Source organism: Salmo salar, chromosome ssa27 (assembly GCF_905237065.1).
Source record: "Salmo salar chromosome ssa27, Ssal_v3.1, whole genome shotgun sequence".
In the NCBI taxonomy this organism is placed as follows: domain Eukaryota; kingdom Metazoa; phylum Chordata; class Actinopteri; order Salmoniformes; family Salmonidae; genus Salmo; species Salmo salar.
Window position 1 is genome coordinate 40,742,756 of NC_059468.1, and position 22,500 is coordinate 40,765,255.

General features: G+C 44.5%; 1 protein-coding gene across 4 annotated transcripts in view; it reads right to left on the bottom strand.

Moving 5' to 3' along the window:
- The window catches only part of nhsl3 (NHS like 3), an 87,537-nt gene extending 74,640 nt beyond the window's left edge, over window positions 1-12,897 (bottom strand). The window contains exons 1-2 of one of the 4 annotated variants that reach the window (XM_045709863.1): window positions 12,642-12,897; window positions 10,002-10,445 (exon numbers count right to left, since the gene is read on the bottom strand). In XM_045709863.1, the coding sequence (XP_045565819.1) occupies window positions 10,002-10,251 (250 nt within the window). In that variant the 5' untranslated portion in view covers window positions 10,252-10,445; window positions 12,642-12,897. Of the gene's footprint in view, window positions 1-10,001; window positions 10,446-10,587; window positions 10,863-12,641 lie in introns of those variants that run through there. The other 3 variants (XM_045709864.1, XM_045709866.1, XM_045709867.1) reach the window with 3 other exon arrangements.
- Window positions 12,898-22,500: the final 9,603 nt, after the last annotated feature.

Sequence of the window (22,500 nt, forward strand, 5' to 3'; positions counted from 1 at the left end):
GAGTCTCTCCTCTACATCACATAACTCTGGACACAAACTGGCAACCAAGCAGCCACACACACACACACACACACACACACACACACACACACACACACACACACACACACACACACACACACACACACACACACACACACACACACACACACACACACACATTCAATTTCTTTCCAAAAATATAACACTAATTAAATAACAGAAGAATATCTTCAATGTTCGTTATGCTAAAACCATACGAGAGTCAAAGCATTCCAAATAATTGTACCAATAGCAGTGCAGTAGAAACACTGGGGAAGCCAGGAAAAAAGCCTTATTCCAACTATGTGTGGTGATAATTGGGTTGTTTGCTCTATAACCTGTTAGTTCATGACACTGTGATATATAGACCTAAAGGCTGAGACAATAAGAAGACACAGTTTCAGAATAAATTCAACCACCACCTTTTGTTTCATCAGAAAACCGGAGAGCAACCTCTGTCCGTGAAGTCCAGAAAACATATTGAATGTAACAGACAGTTACATTGACCTGCAGCAGGGTCAAGCAAGTTAATGTTTTCCCCACATTTTCGGACCACTAAACAACTATTGATTTAGAACCACTGAGAGTTACTGTAAGTCGCAAAGAAAACAGGAGCTGCTTCCAGCAACAATTCAACTTCAACATTTCAACAGCATCAAATCTCCTACAGGGCATTCGGATAAGTATTCATTTCCCAGGGCATTCGGATAAGTATTCAGTCCCTTTTCCCTTTATCCACATTTTGTTACGTTACAGCTTATATTCCAAAATGTATTACTTTTTTTTTCTTCTCGCAAAATCAATCTACACGCAATAATAATGACAAAAGCGAAAACAGACTTTTAGACATATTTTCAAATGTATTGTCAGTGTCGGTTATGTGGAGGTGAGGATAGAGTCAAGCGCAGAACTGAGTAAAATACCGCATTTTACTCTCGAAGAAACTCATAAGTCAAAATCCACGTAGGGATAAACAATCCTGACACAAAACAACATGATGACAAAAAACAAAAACACCTATATTTACATAAGTATTCAGATCGTTTGCTATGAGACTCGAACTTGAGCTCAGGTGCATCCTGTTTCCATTGATCATCCTTGAGATGTTTCTACAACTTGATTGGAGTCCACCTGTGGTAAATTCAATTGATCGGACATGATTTGGAAAGGCACACACCTGTCTATATAAGGTCCCACAGTTGACAGCGCATGTCAGAGCAAAAAACAAGCCATGAGGTCGAAGGAATTGTCCGTAGAGCTCCGAGACAGGATGGTGTCGAGGCAGATCTGGGGAAGGGTAGCAAAACATTTCTGCAGCATTGAAGGTTCTCAAGAGCACAGTGGCCTCCGTCATTCTTAAATGGAGAAGTTTGGAACCACCAAGACTCTTCCTAGAGCTGGCCGCCCGGCCAAACTGAGCAATCGGGGGAGAAGGTCCTTGGTCAGGAAGGTGACCAAGAACCTGATGGTCACTCTAACAGAGCTCCTGAGTTCCTCTATGGAGATGGGAGAACCTTCCAGAAGGACAACCATCGCTGCAGCACTCCACCAATCAGGCCTTTATGATAGAGTGGCCAGACGGAAGCCACTCCTCAGTAAAAGGCACATGACAACCCACTTGGAGTTTGCCAAAAGCCACCTAAAGGACTCTCAGACCGTGAGAAGCAAGATTCTCTGGCCTCTTTGGCCTGAATGCCAAGTGTTATGTCTGGAGGAAACCTGGCACCATCCCTACGGTGAAGCAAGGTGGTGGCAGCATCATGCTGTGGGGATGTTTTTCAGTGGCAGGGACTGGGAGACTAGTCAGGATCGAGGGAAAGATGAACGGAGCAAAGTACAGAGAGATCCTTGACAAAAAGCTGCTCCGGAGCGCTCAGGACCTCAGACTGGGGTGAAGGTTAACCTTTCAACAAGACAACGACCCTAAGCACACAGCCAAGACAACGCAGGAGTGGCTTCGGGACAAGTCTCTGAATGTCCTTGAGTGGCCCAGCCAGATCCCGGACTTGAACCCGATCAAACATCTCTGGAGAGACCTGAAAATATCTGTGCAGCGACGCTCCCCATCCAACCTGACAGAGCTTGAGAGGATCTGCAGAGAAGAATGGGAGAAACTCCCCAAATACAGGTGTTCCAAGCTTGTTGCGTCATACCCAGGAAGAATTAAGGCTTTAATCGCTGCCAAAGGTGCTTCAACAAGTAAAGGGTCTGAAAACTTAAATAAATGTGAAATTTTATACATTTGGAAACATTTCGAAAAACCTGTTCTGGCTTTGTCATTCTGTGGTATTGTGTGTAGATTGATGAGGGGGGAAACTAACCAATTTTAGAATAAAGCTGTAATTTAACAAAATGTGGAAAAAGTCAAGGGGTCTGAATACTTTCTGAATGCACTGTATGCTTAGTCTAATACAGTGCCAACTAAAGGATAACAAAAAAATGTAGTCCTGTGTGTGTGTGTGTGTGTGTGTGTGTGTGTGTGTGTGTGTGTGTGTGTGTGTGTTCGTGCAAGTAGAAAAAACATGTTGACTCACCCTACTTGTACAGAAACGCCAATACCATCCTCCTCTCTTTCATGTCACCGAAGTGGTCTATGACTGTCATACAGTACACGCTTTTAGTTTTTGTTGTCCTAGGCTACCTGGCTAAATTGCTTAATCACTAGCCTAACTTCATTTCATGGCTAACGTTAGCTAGTTAGCAGTAGCAATTAGCATTAGCCTTCTACATCTAGCTACATATTGAACTAACATCCTCTCAGGTCAGGGGCACAACAATGTATGAATTAATGGTTGGATCAGAATTGCCGTTATAATCATTGGCCAGTACGGAGAAATTAAGTAAAAGTACAAGTTCAAATCCTTAGCTCCATCATGGCTAATTTAGGAAAGGGCCACCAGAGGACAACAACAACAACGCGATGCAACATTTTAAGCTGTTTCTGTCAATGACCTATTGCTATCGATGTGATGTGATGTCATGTCATGTGATGTGATTGGTGTGAAGCCAAATCCAAACTGATTTCCCTTGACACTTTTTTTGGGGGTGTGCCAGGACCATTCATTGTTGAGCTCACTCATTTTAGCTCAAAGCTGATTGGCAATTTTTTTAATACTTTTTTTTTTAATCAGTGGAGGTCAAATGCTCACTGATTTCCTTTGCATTCAATGCTACGGACGGCAACAATGTCATACTCTTTATGACCAGACAGCATCAGATAGATGGGCTACACATACAGAGACAGAGGGGCGCAGTTTCGCTTGCTCTGATGTTTTCTCCGGTGAGATACATTCAGCCTCTTGTGAATTGAAAGAAAATTATGAAACAGAGTGTCACGTCCTGACCAGGGTTATTTGTTATTTTAGTTTGGTCAGGACGTGGCAGAGGGTATTTGTTTTATGTGGTTCAGGGTGTGTTTGTGTATGTGTTCATGTAGAGAGGGGGGGTATTTGGTTTATATGGTTCGGGGTGGTTGTTTATGTAGAGGGGTATTTGATTTATTAGTCCAGGGTTTTGGTTATTGTTCTATGTTAGTTTAGTTCTATGTTCAGTCTAGTCGTTTGTATTTCTATGTTTAGTTAATTGGTGTTGGGGCCTTCAGTTGGAGGCAGCTGTCTATCGTTGCCTCTGATTGAAGGTCCTATATTTAGGAGTGTGTTTTATCATGGGATTTTGTGGCAGATTGTTGCTGTGTATAGCTTTGTGCCTTACCGGCCTGGGCTTTGTCATCGTGTTTTTGTATACGTTTTGGTTTTTCCTTCTTTGTCCTTTAATAAAAGAAGATGAGTATAAATTTTCCCGCTGCGTCTTGGTCTAAACCCTACGACACCCGTGACACAGAGAGACGAAAATATCAATTATTCTGAATGTTTTTTTTCCTTGATACATATCAGGGTTTATTAAATCTATGGTAATAATACTGGGTTAAATGATGTTCGTTAGACCTATAATTCATTATTCATTACAGCATAATAAATGTATGTATTAAATTAAAACTTTAGTTCCGAAACGACATAAAAAAAAAACACACTTTGAAGCTCATTTCTAAAGCTTAAACACCGTAGAAAAACAGCATACTATGACTACAACTCCCAGAGTGCAATGCTCCGCCCATGGCTGCTGGCTGGCTAGCGGGCTGCTGCTAACAAGCAGAGACTAACGCAAAGTAGTCTCAATACATTGCTATCATAGCTAAATTATAAGTGCCTTTCACATATTATAATGCTCACATGAATGTCATGCTGAATATATGTTCATGTCACTCAAAAATAATTAGAATTTAGTTGTTAGTAGAATAACGTTACAATGCAACAAAAAAAATCTAAATCATTTTGCAACTAAACCTCCCTTGCACTGCACTGCTTTGTTACACCTTTGTTGATTCGGTGGGCTGGTCCTCATCTGCTCTGTAAGCAAAGCACATCTGGAGCCAGTTTTGTCAACAAGCTGCAGCCATGGAGGTATGATGTTGTCTTTAGAAGAAGCCATGCTGTCGGCATTTTCTCTCCTCTCGCTTGCTTCTCAAAAGTGTCTCAGCTGGGTCAGTTGCATGCGCAAGTGCAAGTAGCATGGTTAGCCTACTACTGCCCTCTTGAGCAGACAAGTAGCCTGGCTAGCTTACTACTGCCCCCTTGAGCAGACAAGTAGCCTGGCTAGCCTACTACTGCCCCTTGAGCAGACAAGTAGCCTGGCTAGCTTACTACTGCCCCCTTGAGCAGACAAGTAGCCTGGCTAGCCTACTACTGCCCTCTTGAGCAGACAAGTAGCCTGGCTAGCCTACTACTGCCCCCTAGAGAAGACAAGTAGCCTGTACTGGCTAGCTTACTACTGCCCCCTTGAGAAGACAAGTAGCCTGGCTAGCTTACTACTGCCCCCTTGAGTAGCTACGGCTCTACTGCCCCCTTGAGCAGACAAGTAGCCTGGCTAGCCTACTACTGCCCCCTAGAGAAGACAAGTATCCTGTACTGGCTAGCTTACTACTGCCCCCTTGAGAAGACAAGTAGTCTGGCTAGCATACTACTTCCCCCTTGAGTAGACAAGTAGCCTGGCTAGCTTACTACTGCCCCCTTGAGCAGATTCAGACAAATTACTAGACAGACTGGATCCTCTCAATCCGTATATGATGTGAGACACATTTTCTAGTACCGAACCGTTCCAGTATCAAAAAGGTTTTGGTACACTGTGTAACACTAATACACAAGGGAGAGAGGCAACAGGAAAGAGTGACTCACAAGTGGGGAGGTCACAGTGGAAAGAGAGAGAAGAGTTTGAATGTTTAATGAAGTGATGGTCTCACTGAACGATTGACCCACGTTAATCACTCGCTCACACGCACGCACTCACACAGGCACGCACGCACGCACGCACACACACCTCACATTGCATATAGTACATTCCCAGACACACAGACAGGTTGGTTTGTGTGAAGCTTCCTGCTCTTCAAGTTGGTCTGGTGGTGTAAAGACACCCAGCTGGTTCTAGAAATATCAACAGCAGGAGGAAGTACCTTTTAAGGTCCACTACACTGTTAGGAAATTAGGCCTCTCTCTCTCTCTCTCTCTCTCTCTCTCTCTCTCTCTCTCTCTCTCTCTCTCTCTCTCTCTCTCTCTCTCTCTTTCTTATTTCACAGACAAACAAAGAGAGAGAGAGAAAACATGTGTGAGAAAAAAAAGCAGCGTCTCAACAATTCACACTGCCGAGAAAAGAGAGCAAATAAACAAGTTCATAATGGTACCTATATTAGCATTTTTTTGTGCTTTATATCCAAATCATCTAGAAGTAACATCATTGAGTTACACAATCCATTTTTTGATACTATAGGATTAATTTAACATGAAGCATGAAAATGCTAACATTTTTTTATTTTATTTTATTTCACCTTTATTTAACCAGGTAGGCAAGAAAAACACTGGAATGGTAGATTTGTAGCGGAAGAAAGTGCAAAGTAGAAATAGAAATAATGGGGTGCAAAGGAGCAAAATAAATAAATAAATAAATACAGTAGGGGAAGAGGTAGTTGTTTAGGCTAAATTATATATGGGCTATGTACAGGTGCAGTAATCTATGAGCTGCTCTGACAGCTGGTGCTTAAAGCTAGTGAGGGAGATAAGCGTTTCCACTTTCAGAGATTTTTGTAGTTCATTCCAGTCATTGGCAGCAGAGAACTGGAAGGAGAGACGGCCAAAGGAGGAATTGGCTTTGGGGGTGACCAGAGAGATATACCTGCTGGAGCGCGTGCTACGAGTGGGTGCTGCTATGGTGACCAGTGAGCTGAGATATGGGGGGACTTTACCTAGCAGGGTCTTGTAGATGACCTGGAGCCAGTGGGTTTGGCGACGAGTATGAAGCGAGGGCCAGCCAACGAGAGCGTACAGGTCGCAGTGGTGGGTAGTATATGGGCCTTTTTGACAAAACAGATGGCACTGTGATAGACTGCATCCAGTTTATTGAGTAGGGTATTTTGTAAATGACATCGCCGAAGTCGAGGATCGGTAGGATAGTCAGTTTTACGAGGGTGTGTTTGGCAGCATGGGTGAAGGATGCTTTGTTGTGAAATAGGAAGCCAATTCTAGATTTAATTTTGGATTGGAGATCTTTTATGTGAGTCTGGAAGGAGAGTTTACAGTCTAACCAGACACCTAGGTATTTGTAGTTGTCCATATATTCTAAGTCAGAACCGTCCAGAGTAGTGATGCTGGACGGGCGGGCAGGTGCGGGCAGCGATCGGTTGAAGAGCATGCATTTAGTTTTACTTGTATTTAAGAGCAGTTGGAGGCCACGGAAGGAGAGTTGTATGGCATTGAAGCTCGTCTGGAGGGTTGTTAACACAGTGTCCAAAGAAGGGCCAGAAGTAGACAGAATGGTATCGTCTGTGTAGGGGTGGATCAGAGAATCACCAGCAGCAAGAGCGACATCATTGATGCATACAGAGAAAAGAGTCGGCCTGAGAATTGAACCCTGTGGCACCCACATAGAGACTGCCAGAGGTCCGGACAACAGGCCCTCCGATTTGACACACTGAACTCTATCAGAGAAGTAGTTGGAGAACCAGGCGAGGCAATCATTTGAGAAACCAAGGCTACTGAGTCTGCCGATGAGGATGTGGTGTTTGACAGAGTCGAAAGCCTTGGCCAGGTCAATGAATGCGGCAGCACAGTACTGTTTCTTATCGATGGCGGTTATGTGCAGTGCTGTTGACCGCGGTAGGGGTAGCCAGGTGGAAAGCATGGCCAGCCATAGAAAAATGCGTTATTGAAATTCTCACTTATAGTGGATTTATCGGTAGTGACAGAGTTTCCTATCCTCAGTGCAGTGGGCAGCTGGGAGGAGGTGTTCTTATTCTCCATGGACTTTACATTGTATTGTAGGTACCACTGACTTGCATTGGATTTGTGCCAAAAATGCAAAAAAAGTTAGCATTTGAAACAGTGGCCAACATAACCAAGGCATGGGTTGTTGTCATACCTCGTCAATAGACTGCTGACAGGGTAAGGAACCCAATGTTATTTTGTATTTTGGGTGAACAATCCCTTTGACATTGATCGGGATTCTTCAAACTTGTTTCATCTCATAGCTTGAACAGCATCATCTAGTGGTCAGAACCTGGTATTACCAGAATGTAGGATGGGACATAATCCTACCAATTTAAAGGACACATTTCTCTGAACAGGGGAAAAACATCACGAAATGACATGTTTCTTAATTTCTTTGTAACTTTTTTAGATTGTGCGTATTGTTTTGTATTGCTAGGTATTACTGCGCTGTTAGAAGATAGAAACACAAGCTTTTCACTGCACCTGTGATATCATCTGCAAATCTATTTACGTGACCAATAAAAAAAATTCGATTTGATTTGACGAAAGATGAAGAAACAATACTCCAAGCTGCAGCTCCATATGACTTGTCAGACAGAGCGAACTGGTTCTGTATGCTGGTTGTTGGGGGGGGGGGGGGCATATGTAGGGTCTGTGGGTAGCTTTTGACAATTTCTTTGGATTCCTCATCTCTAACTCATTATTATAAACAAGGTTGGTCCAAATCGGACGTTAGGTTCTATGTTTATTGAATACTATATGAATCCTAATAGGCCTAAATTAACATGGTCCATTGGGTATAGTCAATTTGCTTTAATTTCTCAGAGATGAAATTATATCTCAACAAAATAATGTTGCAGGAATGCTAATCGTATCTGTTTCTAAAGAAAAACCTTCAGAGTAATCTGAGATGGTGGGAGTCATGGCTTGCTGAAATGACATGGAACGACCCATCTAGAGTGAACCACCCACAGCTTTTTGGTAATAACCTTTATTTAACTAGGCAAGTCAGTTAAGAACAATGACGGCTTACCAGAACGACAAAAGGCCTCGTGCGGGGATAGGGGGGGCTGGGATTAAAAATAAAAAATAAAATACAAATATATTCCCATGAGCTTTTTTGGTAACATTCCCATGGCCTAAACTAACTAAATACAACCCATGTTTAAACTACTCATAAATCAAGTTCTACTCATTAATATGGACCTTCTAATGGCCTTCCTAGCCCAACATAGGGAAATGTTGTTCTGTTTTAGTTAGTGTATATAGACTCCCGAGGGAGTCCTTAACAACTCTACTCTTTTTCCACTGGTTATAATAGCTGGACCTCCCAGCAGACAAGCAGGCAGGCAGGCAGGCAGGCAGACAGACAGACAGACAGACAGACAGACAGACAGACAGACAGACAGACAGACAGACAGACAGACAGACAGACAGACAGACAGACAGACAGACAGGTTTGACAGTACCAGAGGGATTGTAGTCTGTCTCCACTCATAGACTACAGCCCCCCAGTACCAGAAGGATTGTAGTCTGTCTCCACTCATAGACTACAGCCCCCCACCATCCACACAAGGGTTCTTCGCTTGCTATGTTTATTTTCTCCGTAGCCATGGTAGAGTTCTCTGCATCAAATGAACCTCACCCACACACACACAAACAAAAAAAACACAGCTTTAATCACTCAATCCCTTTTGCCCCACGGTGTATAGGAGACAGTGGGTAAAGCAGAGGAAATGCACTGCCCACCTCTCTCTTCTCTATAAACACTGACCTCAACTATATAACTGAAACCAGAAGCGTCTCAGAGAGGTGTGGTGTTGCGCTGTGAAACCCTCTTGGTTTGGTTAGTAAAGAGCCAGGCATCAACAGATGTGAAACCCTCTTGGTTTGGTTAGTAAAGAGCCAGGCATCAACAGATGTGAAACCCTCTTGGTTTGGTTAGTAAAGAGCCAGGCATCAACAGATGTAGCAGGACACTCTGGCTAGCCAGGAGGATGGTGGTGTGGAGTTGCACTGGAACAAACACACGCACACAGACACACACACACACGCACACGCGCACGCACATGCACACGCACACGCACACGCACACACACACACACACAATGAGAGAAGCGGAGAGAAAGAGGCAGCTTTAGAGGTAGAGCAAAAACAGGAAATGGGGGATTGTGGGTAATCTCTGTGCCGCTGACGTGACCAAGCAAACGCATCAACAAACAGAAGAGAGGATTAACCCACTGTGTGTGTGTGTGTGTGTGTGTGTGTGTGTGTGTGTGTGTGTGTGTGTGTGTGTGTGTGTGTGTGTGTGTGTGTGTGTGTGTGTGTGTGTGTGTGTGTGTGTGCGCGTGCGTGTGTGTATGTGTGTGTGGTCCATGCTTCAGCCCTGATTTACCACCCTAGAGACAGTCAGATGTGATTGATGGTGATAACCTACACACTACAGCCCTGCTAACATCCAGCGTGCATTCAATACCATGATCCCACCAACATCAACATCCCTACCCGTCGAAGCAGAAACACTTCAGCTGTCATCATTCATGTGCGACAGACAGTCTCGTCTCAGACAAGGTGACGTCACAGGCCACTCTAGCCACGTCCAGCTTAACCTCTGCTACACATTCCAAGGAAAAAACGTTATCTCACCTTTAACCCATGCAGACCTACCTTTAGGTGTATAGTTGTTCTGGTGTTGTCCATGTTTGGTTCCGTTTCCCTCTTTAGTCCCGATCCCACTCCCCGTCCTGTTCTGTCCATTAGTGACATTCTTCTTTCTCTTGCTTCCTTTCAACCAGCTGAAGGTCTGGCCCAGGGACCCTCCGGTCTTTTTTTGGCCACGTTGGGCCTTCCCTTCCCGGGCTAGGATCTCAGAGATGTCCCTGGGCACCAGCTCACCTACGGAGCTCCGGCGGGACATTACTCCCGAGGTCCTCTTTAGGGGTTTAGGGGGGATCTCTGTCTTTATGTCCTTCTCTCTCTCTGTTTTTCCTCTCCTTTTCCTCTTCTGAGGGTTCAGGGGTGAAGTTGGCTCCTTTGAACTTCTCTTTCAACCATCCTTCTTTCGTTTTTTCTTCTACTTCTCTATTTCTGCATACAGCACTGGGTCACCACCTGCGACAACAAGCAGAGGGACAGGATCAGAAAGACGGAAGGAGTGAAGGAGAAAAAAAGGGGAAAGATATCAAATCAAATGTTGTTTGTCACATGCTTCGTAAACTACAGGTGTAAGAGTAAGATTGAAATGCTTCCTTACGAGTCCTTTTCCAACAATGCAGAGTTAAAGATGAAGAGGGAGGGAGGAAAAGGTAGAGAAAGGAAGGGGACAAGGACAGACACAGAGATATTCACAGTGGAGCGGTAATGCATGAAAAAGCTCCAGCTCACAGTTATAACAAGAACATTCCCACACACACAGTCCACCCTTCCTTCTTTCTCTTTCTCTTTCTCTCTCTCTCTCTCTCTCTCTCTCTCTCTCTCTCTCTCTCTTTCTCTTTATCTCTATTCCTCTCTCTCTCTCTTACCCCCTCTCTATCTCCTTCTCTATCTCTTTTTACCCCCTCCCCCGTCTCTCTCTCTCTCTCCCTCCATTATTTTATTTGTGCGTGTGGAGAGAGGGAGCGCAGGGGAGGAGAGAAGAACCAGTACAGTGTGATCACATGTGGTTCACATTAGGATACAAATAAAAAAAAACGTTTTTGGAGAGGAGGGGGATAAAGAGAAATGGGGTGTGTAAAAGAGAAAGGAAGAAAGGAAGGGAGGGAGGGAGAGAGGGATGGGAAAAATGTGGGTACTTCCCCAGCCTACACGACCCTGTTCTGAGTAGTACCCACATTCCCCAGCCAACACCACCCTGTTCTGAGTAGTACCCACATTCCCCAGCCAACACCACCCTGTTCTGAGTAGTACCCACATTCCCCAGCCTACACCACCCTGTTCTGAGTAGTACCCACATTCCCCAGCCTACACCACCCTGTTCTGAGTAGTACCCACATTCCCCAGCCAACACCACCCTGTTCTGAGTAGTACCCACATTCCCCAGCCAACACCACCCTGTTCTGAGTAGTACCCACATTCCCCAGCCAACATGACCCACCCTGTTCTGAGTAGTACCCACATTCCCCAGCCAACACCACCCTGTTCTGAGTAGTACCCACATTCCCCAGCCTACACGACCCTGTTCTGAGTAGTACCCACATTCCCCAGCCTACACCACCCTGTTCTGAGTAGTACCCACATTCCCCAGCCAACACCACCCTGTTCTGAGTAGTACCCACATTCCCCAGCCTACACCACCCTGTTCTGAGTAGTACCCACATTCCCCAGCCTACACCACCCTGTTCTGAGTAGTACCCACATTCCCCAGCCTACACCACCCTGTTCTGAGTAGTACCCACATTCCCCAGCCAACACCACCCTGTTCTGAGTAGTACCCACATTCCCCAGCCAACACCACCCTGTTCTGAGTAGTACCCACATTCCCCAGCCAACACCACCCTGTTCTGAGTAGTACCCACATTCCCCAGCCAACACCACCCTGTTCTGAGTAGTACCCACATTCCCCAGCCTACATGACCCACCCTGTTCTGAGTAGTACCCACATTCCCCAGCCAACATTACCCACCCTGTTCTGAGTAGTACCCACATTCCCCAGCCAACATGACCCACCCTGTTCTGAGTAGTACCCACATTCCCCAGCCAACATGACCCACCCTGTTCTGAGTAGTACCCACATTCCCCAGCCAACATGACCCACCCTGTTCTGAGTAGTACCCACATTCCCCAGCCAACATGACCCACCCTGTAAAGCCTGTATCAAATACACAACAAGAGGAGAAAATAACCAGCACCTCGTGGAGTCTTACTGCTGGGAAACATCCACATACTACAGTATTCAGAAGGTAACTTCCACCTCAGTCATCTCCTTCTACTGTAATTCTATCATGTCCTAAACTCTCTCTCTCTCTCTCTCTCTCTCTGACACATCTCTGTACACACACACACACACACACACACACACACACACACACACACACACACACACACACACACACACACACACACACACACACACACACACACACACACACACACACACACACACACACACACATGCAGACACGGACACACTCACACAGACACAGACACACACACGGACACACACAGCCTCTGACAGGAACACACACACCAGCACTCCACTGTCTCTCACACCACGTTAATGTTAACAAAATGTTTTTCTCACTCTCCCTCTCTCCATGGCAACACACACAAACTTGGTCTATCCAAGTACACAAACTCTTTCTTACTCACTTTGCGAACCATGCTTCTTCTCTTTTCCCCCTTTGGTGTTTCTCTCTCTCTCTCTCTCTCTCTCTCTCTCTGTCTCTCTCTCTGTCTCTCTCTCTCTCCCTGTGTGCGCAGGCTGCAGTATTCTGTGTTTAGCAGTGTACGAGTGAATGAAGCTCCATGCTCAGTGCTGGCTGTCTGTGCCTCCCTCTGTGGGCTAGCCTCTCCCTCCCACTTCCCTCAGTGCTGTTAGCATAAGCCTCCGAGCTAGCTCTGTTAGCCTCTGCTTCCATTACAAACCCCACAGTACTAGCATTAGACTCAGAGGTAGCTCTGTTAGCCTCTGCTTCCATTACAAACCCCACAGTACTAGCATTAGACTCAGAGGTAGCTCTGTTAGCCTCTGCTCCCATTACAAACCCCACAGTACTAGCATTAGACTCAGAGGTAGCTCTGTTAGCCTCTGCTCCCATTACAAACCCCACAGTACTAGCATTAGACTCAGAGCTAGCTCTGTTAGTCTCTGCTCCCATTTCAAACCCCACAGTACTAGCATTTGCCTCAGAGCTAGCTCTGTTAGCTTATTTTCCTAGTCAATGCCCACAGGATTAGAATTAGCTCTATTTGGCCTCTTCTTTAATGTAAATGCACCAACATGCATTTACAAGTAAGGGATGAGAAGGGGATAGGAGGAAAGAAGAGGCTGGAGAGGGATAGTAAGGACAGGAGGGGAAAGGCTAGGAAGAGGTGAAGGAGAGGACAGGAGGGCAAAGGCTAGGGAGAGGTGAAGGAGAGGACAGGACAGGAGGAGAAAAGGCTAGGGGGAGGTGAAGGAGAGGACAGGAGGAGAAAAGGCTAGAGGGAGGTGAAGGAGAGGACAGGAGGAGAAAAGGCTAGGGGGAGGTGAAGGAGAGGACAGGAGGAGAAAAGGCTAGGGGGAGGTGAAGGAGAGGACAGGAGGAGAAAAGGCTAGGCGGAGGTGAAGGAGAGGACAGGAGGAGAAAAGGCTAGGGGAGAGGTGAAGGAGAGGACAGGAGGAGAAAAGGCTAGGGGGAGGTGAAGGAGAGGACAGGAAGAGAAAGGGGGAGGTGAAGGAGAGGACAGGAGGAGAAAGGGGGAGGTGAGGGAGAGGACATGAGGAGAAAAGGCTAGGGGGAGGTGAAGGAGAGGACAGGAGGAGAAAGGGGGAGGTGAGGGAGAGGACAGGAGGAGAAAAGGCTAGGGGGAGGTGAAGGAGAGGACAGGAGGAGAAAAGGCTAGGGGGAGGTGAAGGAGAGGACAGGAGGAGAAAAGGCTAGGGGAGGTGAAGGAGAGGACAGGAGGAGAAAGGGGGAGGTGAAGGAGAGGACAGGAGGAGAAAAGGCTAGGGGGAGGTGAAGGAGATGACAGGAGGAGAAAAGGCTAGAGGGAGGTGAAGGAGAGGACAGGAGGAGAAAGGGGGGAGGTGAGGGAGAGGACAGGAGGAGAAAAGGCTAGGGGGAGGTGAAGGAGAGGACAGGAGGAGAAAAGGCTAGGGGGAGGTGAAGGAGAGGACAGGAGGAGAAAAGGCTAGGGGGGAGGTGAAGGAGAGGACAGGAGGAGAAAAGGCTAGAGGGAGGTGAAGGAGAGGACAGGAGGAGAAAAGGCTAGGGGGAGGTGAAGGAGAGGACAGGAGGAGAAAAGGCTAGAGGGAGGTGAAGGAGAGGACAGGAGGAGAAAAGGCTAGGGGGAGGTGAAGGAGATGACAGGAGGAGAAAGGGGGGAGGTGAGGGAGAGGACAGGAGGAGAAAAGGCTAGGGGGAGGTGAAGAAGAGGACAGGAGGAGAAAGGGGGAGGTGAGGGAGAGGACAGGAGGAGAAAAGGCTAGGGGGAGGTGAAGGAGAGGACAGGAGGAGAAAAGGCTAGGGGGAGGTGAAGGAGAGGACAGGAGGAGAAAAGGCTAGGGGGGAGGTGAAGGAGCCAGCAGGAGGAGAAAAGGCTAGGGGGAGGTGAAGGAGAGGACAGGAAGAGAAAGGGGGAGGTGAAGGAGAGGACAGGAGGAGAAAGGGGGGAGGTGAGGGAGAGGACAGGAGGAGAAAAGGCTAGGGGGAGGTGAAGGAGAGGACATGAGGAGAAAAGGCTAGGGGGAGGTGAAGGAGAGGACAGGAGGAGAAAAGGCTAGAGGGAGGTGAAGGAGCCAGCAGGAGGAGAAAAGGCTAGGGGGAGGTGAAGGAGAGGACAGGAAGAGAAAAGGCTAGAGGGAGGTGAAGGAGAGGACAGGAGGAGAAAAGGCTAGGGGGAGGTGAAGGAGAAGATAGGAGGAGAAAGGGGGAGGTGAAGGAGAGGACAGGAGGAGAAAAGGCTAGGGGGGAGGTGAAGGAGGGGACAGGAGGAGAAAAGGCTAGGGGGAGGTGAAGGAGAGGACAGGAGGAGAAAAGGCTAGAGGGAGGTGAAGGAGCCAGCAGGAGGAGAAAAGGCTAGGGGGGAGGTGAAGGAGAGGACAGGAAGAGAAAAGGCTAGAGGGAGGTGAAGGAGAGGACAGGAGGAGAAAAGGCTAGGGGGAGGTGAAGGAGAAGATAGGAGGAGAAAGGGGGAGGTGAAGGAGAGGACAGGAGGAGAAAAGGCTAGGGGGAGGTGAAGGAGCCAGCAGGAGGAGAAAAGGCTAGACGGAGGATGGATCCAGGAGAGGGAGAGTGTTTAGTAATCAGATGGACTTACAAACTAAGTACTTCAGGGATTTAAATGGCTGATATTCTACAACAGTGATATATCTTGTATCGTATATCTAACATGAGCAGTAAAATAGCTCAGCAACACTTCAATAGATGGATTTAATCTGTAGCAACATTGAAAAGCAGCATCTGGAGGTAAAGCAGTAAAGTGTTAGCTAACAAAGAAGAGTCCGACATATAGAACTAAATCAAATCAAATAAAATGTATTTATAAAGCCCTTCTTACATCAGCTGATATCTAAAAGTGCTGTACAGAAACCCAGCCTAAAACCCCAAACAGCAAGCAATGCAGGTGTAGAAGCACGGTGGCTAGGAAAAACTCCCTAGAAAGGCCAAAACCTACAAAGTAACCTAGAGAGGAACCAGGCTATGAGGGGTAGCCAGTCCTCTTCTGGCTGTGCCGGGTGGAGATTATAACAGAACATGGCCAAGATGTTCAAATGTTCATAAATGACCAGCATGGTCAAATAATAATAATCACAGTAGTTGTCGAGGGTGCAACAAGTCAGCACCTCAGGAGTAAATGTCAGTTGGCTTTTCATAGCCGATCATTGAGAGTATCTCTACCGCTCCTGCTGTCTCTAGAGAGTTGAAAACAGCAGGTCTGGGACAGGTAGCCCGTCCGGTGAACAGGTCAGGGTTCCATAGCCGCAGGCCGAACAGTTGAAACTGGAGAAGCAGCACAGCCAGGTGGACTGGGGACAGCAAGGAGTCATCATACCAGGTAGTCCTGAGGCATGGTCCTAGGGCTCAGGTCCTCCGAGAGAGAGAAAGAAAGAAAGAGAGAAAGAGAGAATTAGAGAGAGCATACTTAAATTCACACAGGACACCGGATAAGACAGGAGAAATACTCCAGATATAACAGACTGACCCTAGCCCCCCGACACATAAACTACTGCAGCATAAATACTGGAGGCTGAGACAGGAGGGGTCAGGAGACACTATGGCCCCATCTGATGATACCCCGGGACAGGGCCAAACAGGAAGGATATAACCCCACCCACTTTGCCAAAGCACAGCCCCCACACCACTAGAGGGATATCTTCAACCACCAACTTACCATCCTGAGACAAGGCCAAGTATAGCCCACAAAGATCTCCGCCACGGCACAACCCAAGGGGGGGCGCCAACCCAGACAGGAAGACCACGTCAGTGACTCAACCCACTCAAGTGACGCACCCCTCCTAGGGACGGCATGGAAGAACACCAATAAGCCCGTGACTCAGCCCTTGTAATAGGGTTAGAGGCAGAGAATCCCAGTGGAGAGAGGGGAACCGGCCAGGCAGAGACAGCAAGGGCGGTTCGTTGCTCCAGTGCCTTTCTGTTCACCTTCACACTCCTGGGCCAGACTTCACTCAATCATAGGACCCACTGAAGAGATGAGTCTTCAGTAACGACTTAAAGGTTGAGACCGAGTCTGCATCTCTCACATGGGTAGGCAGACCATTCCATAAAAAAGGAGCTCTATAGGAGAAAGCCCTGCCTCCAGCTGTTTGCTTAGAAATTATAGGGACAATTAGGAGGCCTGCGTCTTGTGACCGTAGCGTACGTGTAGGTATGTACGGCAGGACCAAATCGGAAAGATAGGTAGGAGCAAGCCCATGTAATGCTTTGTAGGTTAGCAGTAAAACCTTGAAATCAGCCCTTGGCTTAACAGGAAGCCAGTGTAGGGAGGCTAGCACTGGAGTAATATGATCAAATTTTTTGGTTCTAGTCAGGATTCTAGCAGCCGTATTTAGCACTAACTGAAGTTTATTTAGTGCTTTATCCGGGTAGCCGGAAAGTAGAGCGTTGCAGTAGTCCAACCTAGAAGTAACAAAAGCATGGATTAATTTTTCTGCATCATTTGTGGACAGAAAGTTTCTGATTTTTGCAATGTTACGTAGATGTAAAAAAGCTGCCCTTGAAACAGTCATGATATGTTCTTCAAAAGAGAGATCAGGGTCCAGAGTAACGCCGAGGTCCTTCACAGTTTTATTTGAGACGACTGTACAACCATCAAGATTAATTGTCAGATTTAACAGAAGATCTCTTTGTTTCTTGGGACCTAGAACAAGCATCTCTGTTTTCTCCGAGTTTAAAAGTAGAAAGTTTGCAGCCATCCACTTCCTGTCTGAAACACAGGCTTCTAGCGAGGGCAATTTTGGGGCTTCACCATGTTTCATTGAAATGTACAGCTGTGTGTCATCTGCATAGCAGTGAAATTTAACATTATGTTTTCGAATTACATCCCCAAGAGGTAAAATATATAGTGAAAACAATAGTGGTCTTAAAACGGAACCTTGAGGAACACCGAAATTTACAGTTGATTTGTCAGAGGACAAAACCATTCACATAGACAAACTGATATCTTTCCGGTAGATAAGATCTAAACTGGGCCAGAACCTACCCCTGCAGTCTCAGCAGTCTGCTCTGTCATCTCTTTGACAGGGCCCAGTCTTGAGCTGTCAGGAGTCCAGAACCAGGCATCTCTTTGACAGGGCCCAGCCGTTAGCTGTCAGGAGTCCAGAACCAGATAGCTTCCTAATTTACCTTTCTGACAGGCCACCTATTTACTGGTCCAACGGGATTCTAATCATTCTATTCTAGAACATAAAGGTTGGAACCTGTGGAACCCTTCGATTCCTAGAAACAACCACGTCCTGGTTTTAATCGCGTTTTATGCAATGCAGTGGCTTAAAGAATGGAAGGAAGAAAGTTGTGCAAAGTTGGTAGAGTCTTAATTCAAAATGTTTCACTGCTGTAATGGCTGACAAAGATCCTTCCACCACGTATTAAATCCAATCAAATCAAATGTATTTATAAAGCCCTTCTTACATCAGCTGATATCTCAAAGTGCTGTACAGAAACCCAGCCTAAAACCCCAAACAGCAAGAAATGCAGGTGTAGAAGCACGGTGGCTAGGAAAAACTCCCTAGAAAGGCCAGAACCTAGGATGAAACCTAGAGAGGAACCAGGCTCTGAGGGGTGGCTAGGAAAAACTCCCTAGAAAGGCCAGAACCTAGGATGAAACCTAGAGAGGAACCAGGCTCTGAGGGGTAGCCAGTCCTCTTCTGGCTTTCATTCACTTTGTAAATGTTGGAGTAGGTTGTGCAAAGCTGTACGGACCAAAAAATGGATTTGAATTGATTTTTGTCATGTAATTTAAAGGTATCAAAATGTGAAGACGGTGCAAGGGGTGTGTAGACGTTTCACTAAGCACTGTACTGATATATATAGTAGGCTGTACTGATATATATAGTAGACTGTACTGATATATATAGTAGGCTGTACTGATATATATATAGTAGGGTGTACTGATATATATATATAGTGGGCTGTACTGATGTCTATAGTAGGCTGTACTGATATATATAGTAGACTGTACTGATATATATAGTAGACTGTACTGATATATATAGTAGACTGTACTGATATATATAGTAGACTGTAGTGATATATATAGTAGACTGTACTGATATATATAGTAGGCTGTACTGATATATATAGTAGACTGTACTGATATATATAGTAGGCTGTACTGATATATATAGTAGACTGTACTGATATATATAGTAGGCTGTACTGATATATATAGTAGACTGTACTGATATATATAGTAGGCTGTACTGATATATATAGTAGGCTGTACTGATATATATATAGTAGGCTGTACTGATATATATAGTAGGCTGTACTGATATATATAGTAGGGTGTACTGATATATATATATAGTGGGCTGTACTGATGTCTATAGTAGGCTGTACTGATATATATAGTAGACTGTACTGATATATATAGTAGACTGTACTGATATATATATATAGTAGGCTGAACTGATATATATAGTAGACTGTACTGATATATATATATATATATATATATAGTAGGCTGAACTGATATATAGTATGTTGTACATATATATAGTAGTCTGAACTGATATATATAGAGTAGGCTGTACTGATATATATAGTAGGCTGTACTGATATATATAGTAGGCTGTACTGATATATATAGTAGGCTGTACTGATATATATAGTAGGCTGTACTGATATATATAGTAGGCTGTACTGATATATATAGTAGGCTGTACTGATATATATAGTGGGCTGTACTGATATATATAGTAGTGTGTACTGATATATATATAGTAGTGTGTACTGATATATATAGTAGGCTGTACTGATATATATAGTAGTGTGTACTGATATATATAGTAGGCTGTACTGATATATATAGTAGTGTGTACTGATATATATAGTAGTGTGTACTGATATATATAGTAGGCTGTACTGATATATATAGTAGTGTGTACTGATATATATAGTAGTGTGTACTGATATATATAGTGGGCTGTACTGATATATATAGTAGTGTGTACTGATATATATAGTAGTGTGTACTGATATATATAGTAGGCTGTACTGATATATATAGTAGTGTGTACTGATATATATAGTAGGCTGTACTGATATATATATAGTAGTGTGTACTGATATATATAGTAGTGTGTACTGATATATATAGTAGGCTGTACTGATATATATAGTAGTGTGTACTGATATATATAGTAGGCTGTACTGATATATATAGTAGGCTGTACTGATATATATAGTAGGCTGTACTGATATATATAGTAGGCTGTACTGATATATATAGTAGTGTGTACTGATATATATAGTAGTGTGTACTGATATATATAGTGGGCTGTACTGATATATATAGTAGTGTGTACTGATATATATAGTAGTGTGTACTGATATATATAGTAGGCTGTACTGATATATATAGTAGTGTGTACTGATATATATAGTGGGCTGTACTGATATATATAGTAGACTGTACTGATATATACAGAGTGGGCTGTACTGATATATATAGAAGGCTGTACTGATATATATAGTAGGCTGTACTGATATATATAGTAGGTTGTGTGTCTGTGATGGCGGTGTCTGTGATGGCGGTGTCTGTGATGGCTGTGTCTGTGATGGCGGTGTCTGTGATGGCGGTGTCTGTGATGTCTGTGTCTGTGATGTCTGTGTCTGTGATGGCGGTGTCTGTGATGGCGGTGTCTGTGATGGCGGTGTCTGTGATGGCGGTGTCTGTAAGTGTGTGTTTGTTTTTTTTGAAGGCATGTACAGTGTCAATGTGATATATCCAAGTGTCCATCGTGTGTTGTGTGTGTGTGTGTGTGTGTGTGTGTGTGTGTGTGTGTGTGTGTGTGTGTGTGTGTGTGTGTGTGTGTGTGTGTGTGTGTGTGTGTGTGTGTGTGTGTGTGTGTGTGTGTGTGTGTGTGTGTGTGCGTCCTCTTTGGTGTTAGGGCGGGGTAACCTTGAGTTAGACTTTAGTTTAGTCATGCAGAACAGATTGAAATGTTTAAACATCTCCATGGCAACATGACACGAAAACAGTAACTTTCTACTGCCCCAACCTGCTGTGATTTAACATAAGAGAGCTCAGTGTGTATGAGGGAGCCACGAGCTCAGTGCCTCCAGATTTATTCCACATTTTGTTGTGTTACAGCCTGAATTTAAAATGGATTACATTAGATGTCTTTGTCACTGGCCTACACACAATACCCAATAATGTCAAAGTGGAATGGTGTTTTTAGAAATGTTTCCAAATTAATAAAAAATGAAAAGCTGAAATACCTTTTGAGTCAATAAGTTCAGGAGTAAAAATGTGCTTATTAAATTTAAATTAATGAAGGATTTGGCGCTTTTTTTTTCCAATTTTCACCTAAAATTACATTCCCAAAGTAAACTGCCTGTAGCTCAGGACCTGAAGCAAGGATATGCATACTTTTGATACCATTTGAAAGGAAACACTTGGAAGTTTGTGGAAATATGAAAGGAATGTAGCAGAATATAACACAATAGATCTGGTGAAAGATAATACAAAGAAAAAACCAACTATTCTTTTGTATTTTTTTGTACCATCGTCTTTGAAACGCAAGAGAAAGACCATAATGTATTATTCCAGCCCAAGTGCAATTTTAGATTTTGACCACTAGATGGCAGCCGTGTATGTGCAAAGTTTTAGACTGATCCAATTAATCATTGTATTTCTGTTCAAAATTTTGTATCAACACTGCCCAAAGGTGCCTAATTTGTTTATTAATACGTTTTCATGTTAAAAGCTGTGCACTCTCCTCAAACAATAGCATGGTATTGTTTCACTGTAATAGCTACTGTAAATTGCACAGTGCAGTTAGATTAACAATAATTTAAGCTTTCTGCCAAAATCAGATATGTCGAAGTCCAGGGAAGTTTTCTTGTTACTTACAACCTCATGCTAACCGCGTTAGCCTACGTTAGCTCAACCGTCTCGCAGGGAACCCATCAATCCTGAATAAGTTTTTAACAAGTCACATAACAAGTTGCATGGACTCACTTTGTGTGCAATAATAGTGTTTAATGTGATTTTTGAATGACTACCTCACCTCTGTACCCCACACATCTGTAAGGTTCCGCAGTCGAGCATTGAAATTCAAACACAGATTCAACCAGAAAGATCAGGGAGGTGCCCTTCTTCGCAAAGAAGGGCACCTATTGGTTGATGGGTAAAAAAAAAAAAAGCTGACATTGAATATCCCTTTGAGCATGGTGAAGTTATTAATTACACTTTGGATGGTGTATCAATACACCCAGTCAATACAAAGATAAAGGCGTCCTTCCTAACTCAGTTGCCGGAGAGAAAGGAAACTTGGCGGCATGTAGCCTAGCGGTGAAGAGCGTTGGCCCAGTAACCAAAAGGTCGCTTGTTCAAATCTCCAAGATGACTAGGCAAAAAAATCTGTCGATATGCCCTTGAACAAGACATTTAAGCCTAGTTGCTCTGAATAACAGCATCTGCTAAATGACTTAAATGAAACTGTTCAGGGATTTCACCACGAGACCAATGGTGACTTTGAAACTGCTACAGAGTTGAATGGCCGTGATAGGAGAAAACTGAGAATGGATCAACCAAGTTACTCCACAATACGAACCTACATGACAGAGTGAAATTAAGGAAGCTTGTAAAGAATAAAAATGTTCCAAAACATGCATCCTGTTTTCAATAAGGCACTGAAGGAAACCTGCTAAACAATTGTTTTTGTCCTGACTACAAATAATAATTTTTTTGGGGCAAATCCAACTGTCACGCCCTGACCTTAGAAATCCCTTTTATTCTCTATTTGGTTAGGTCAGGGTGTGACTAGGGTGGGAAATCT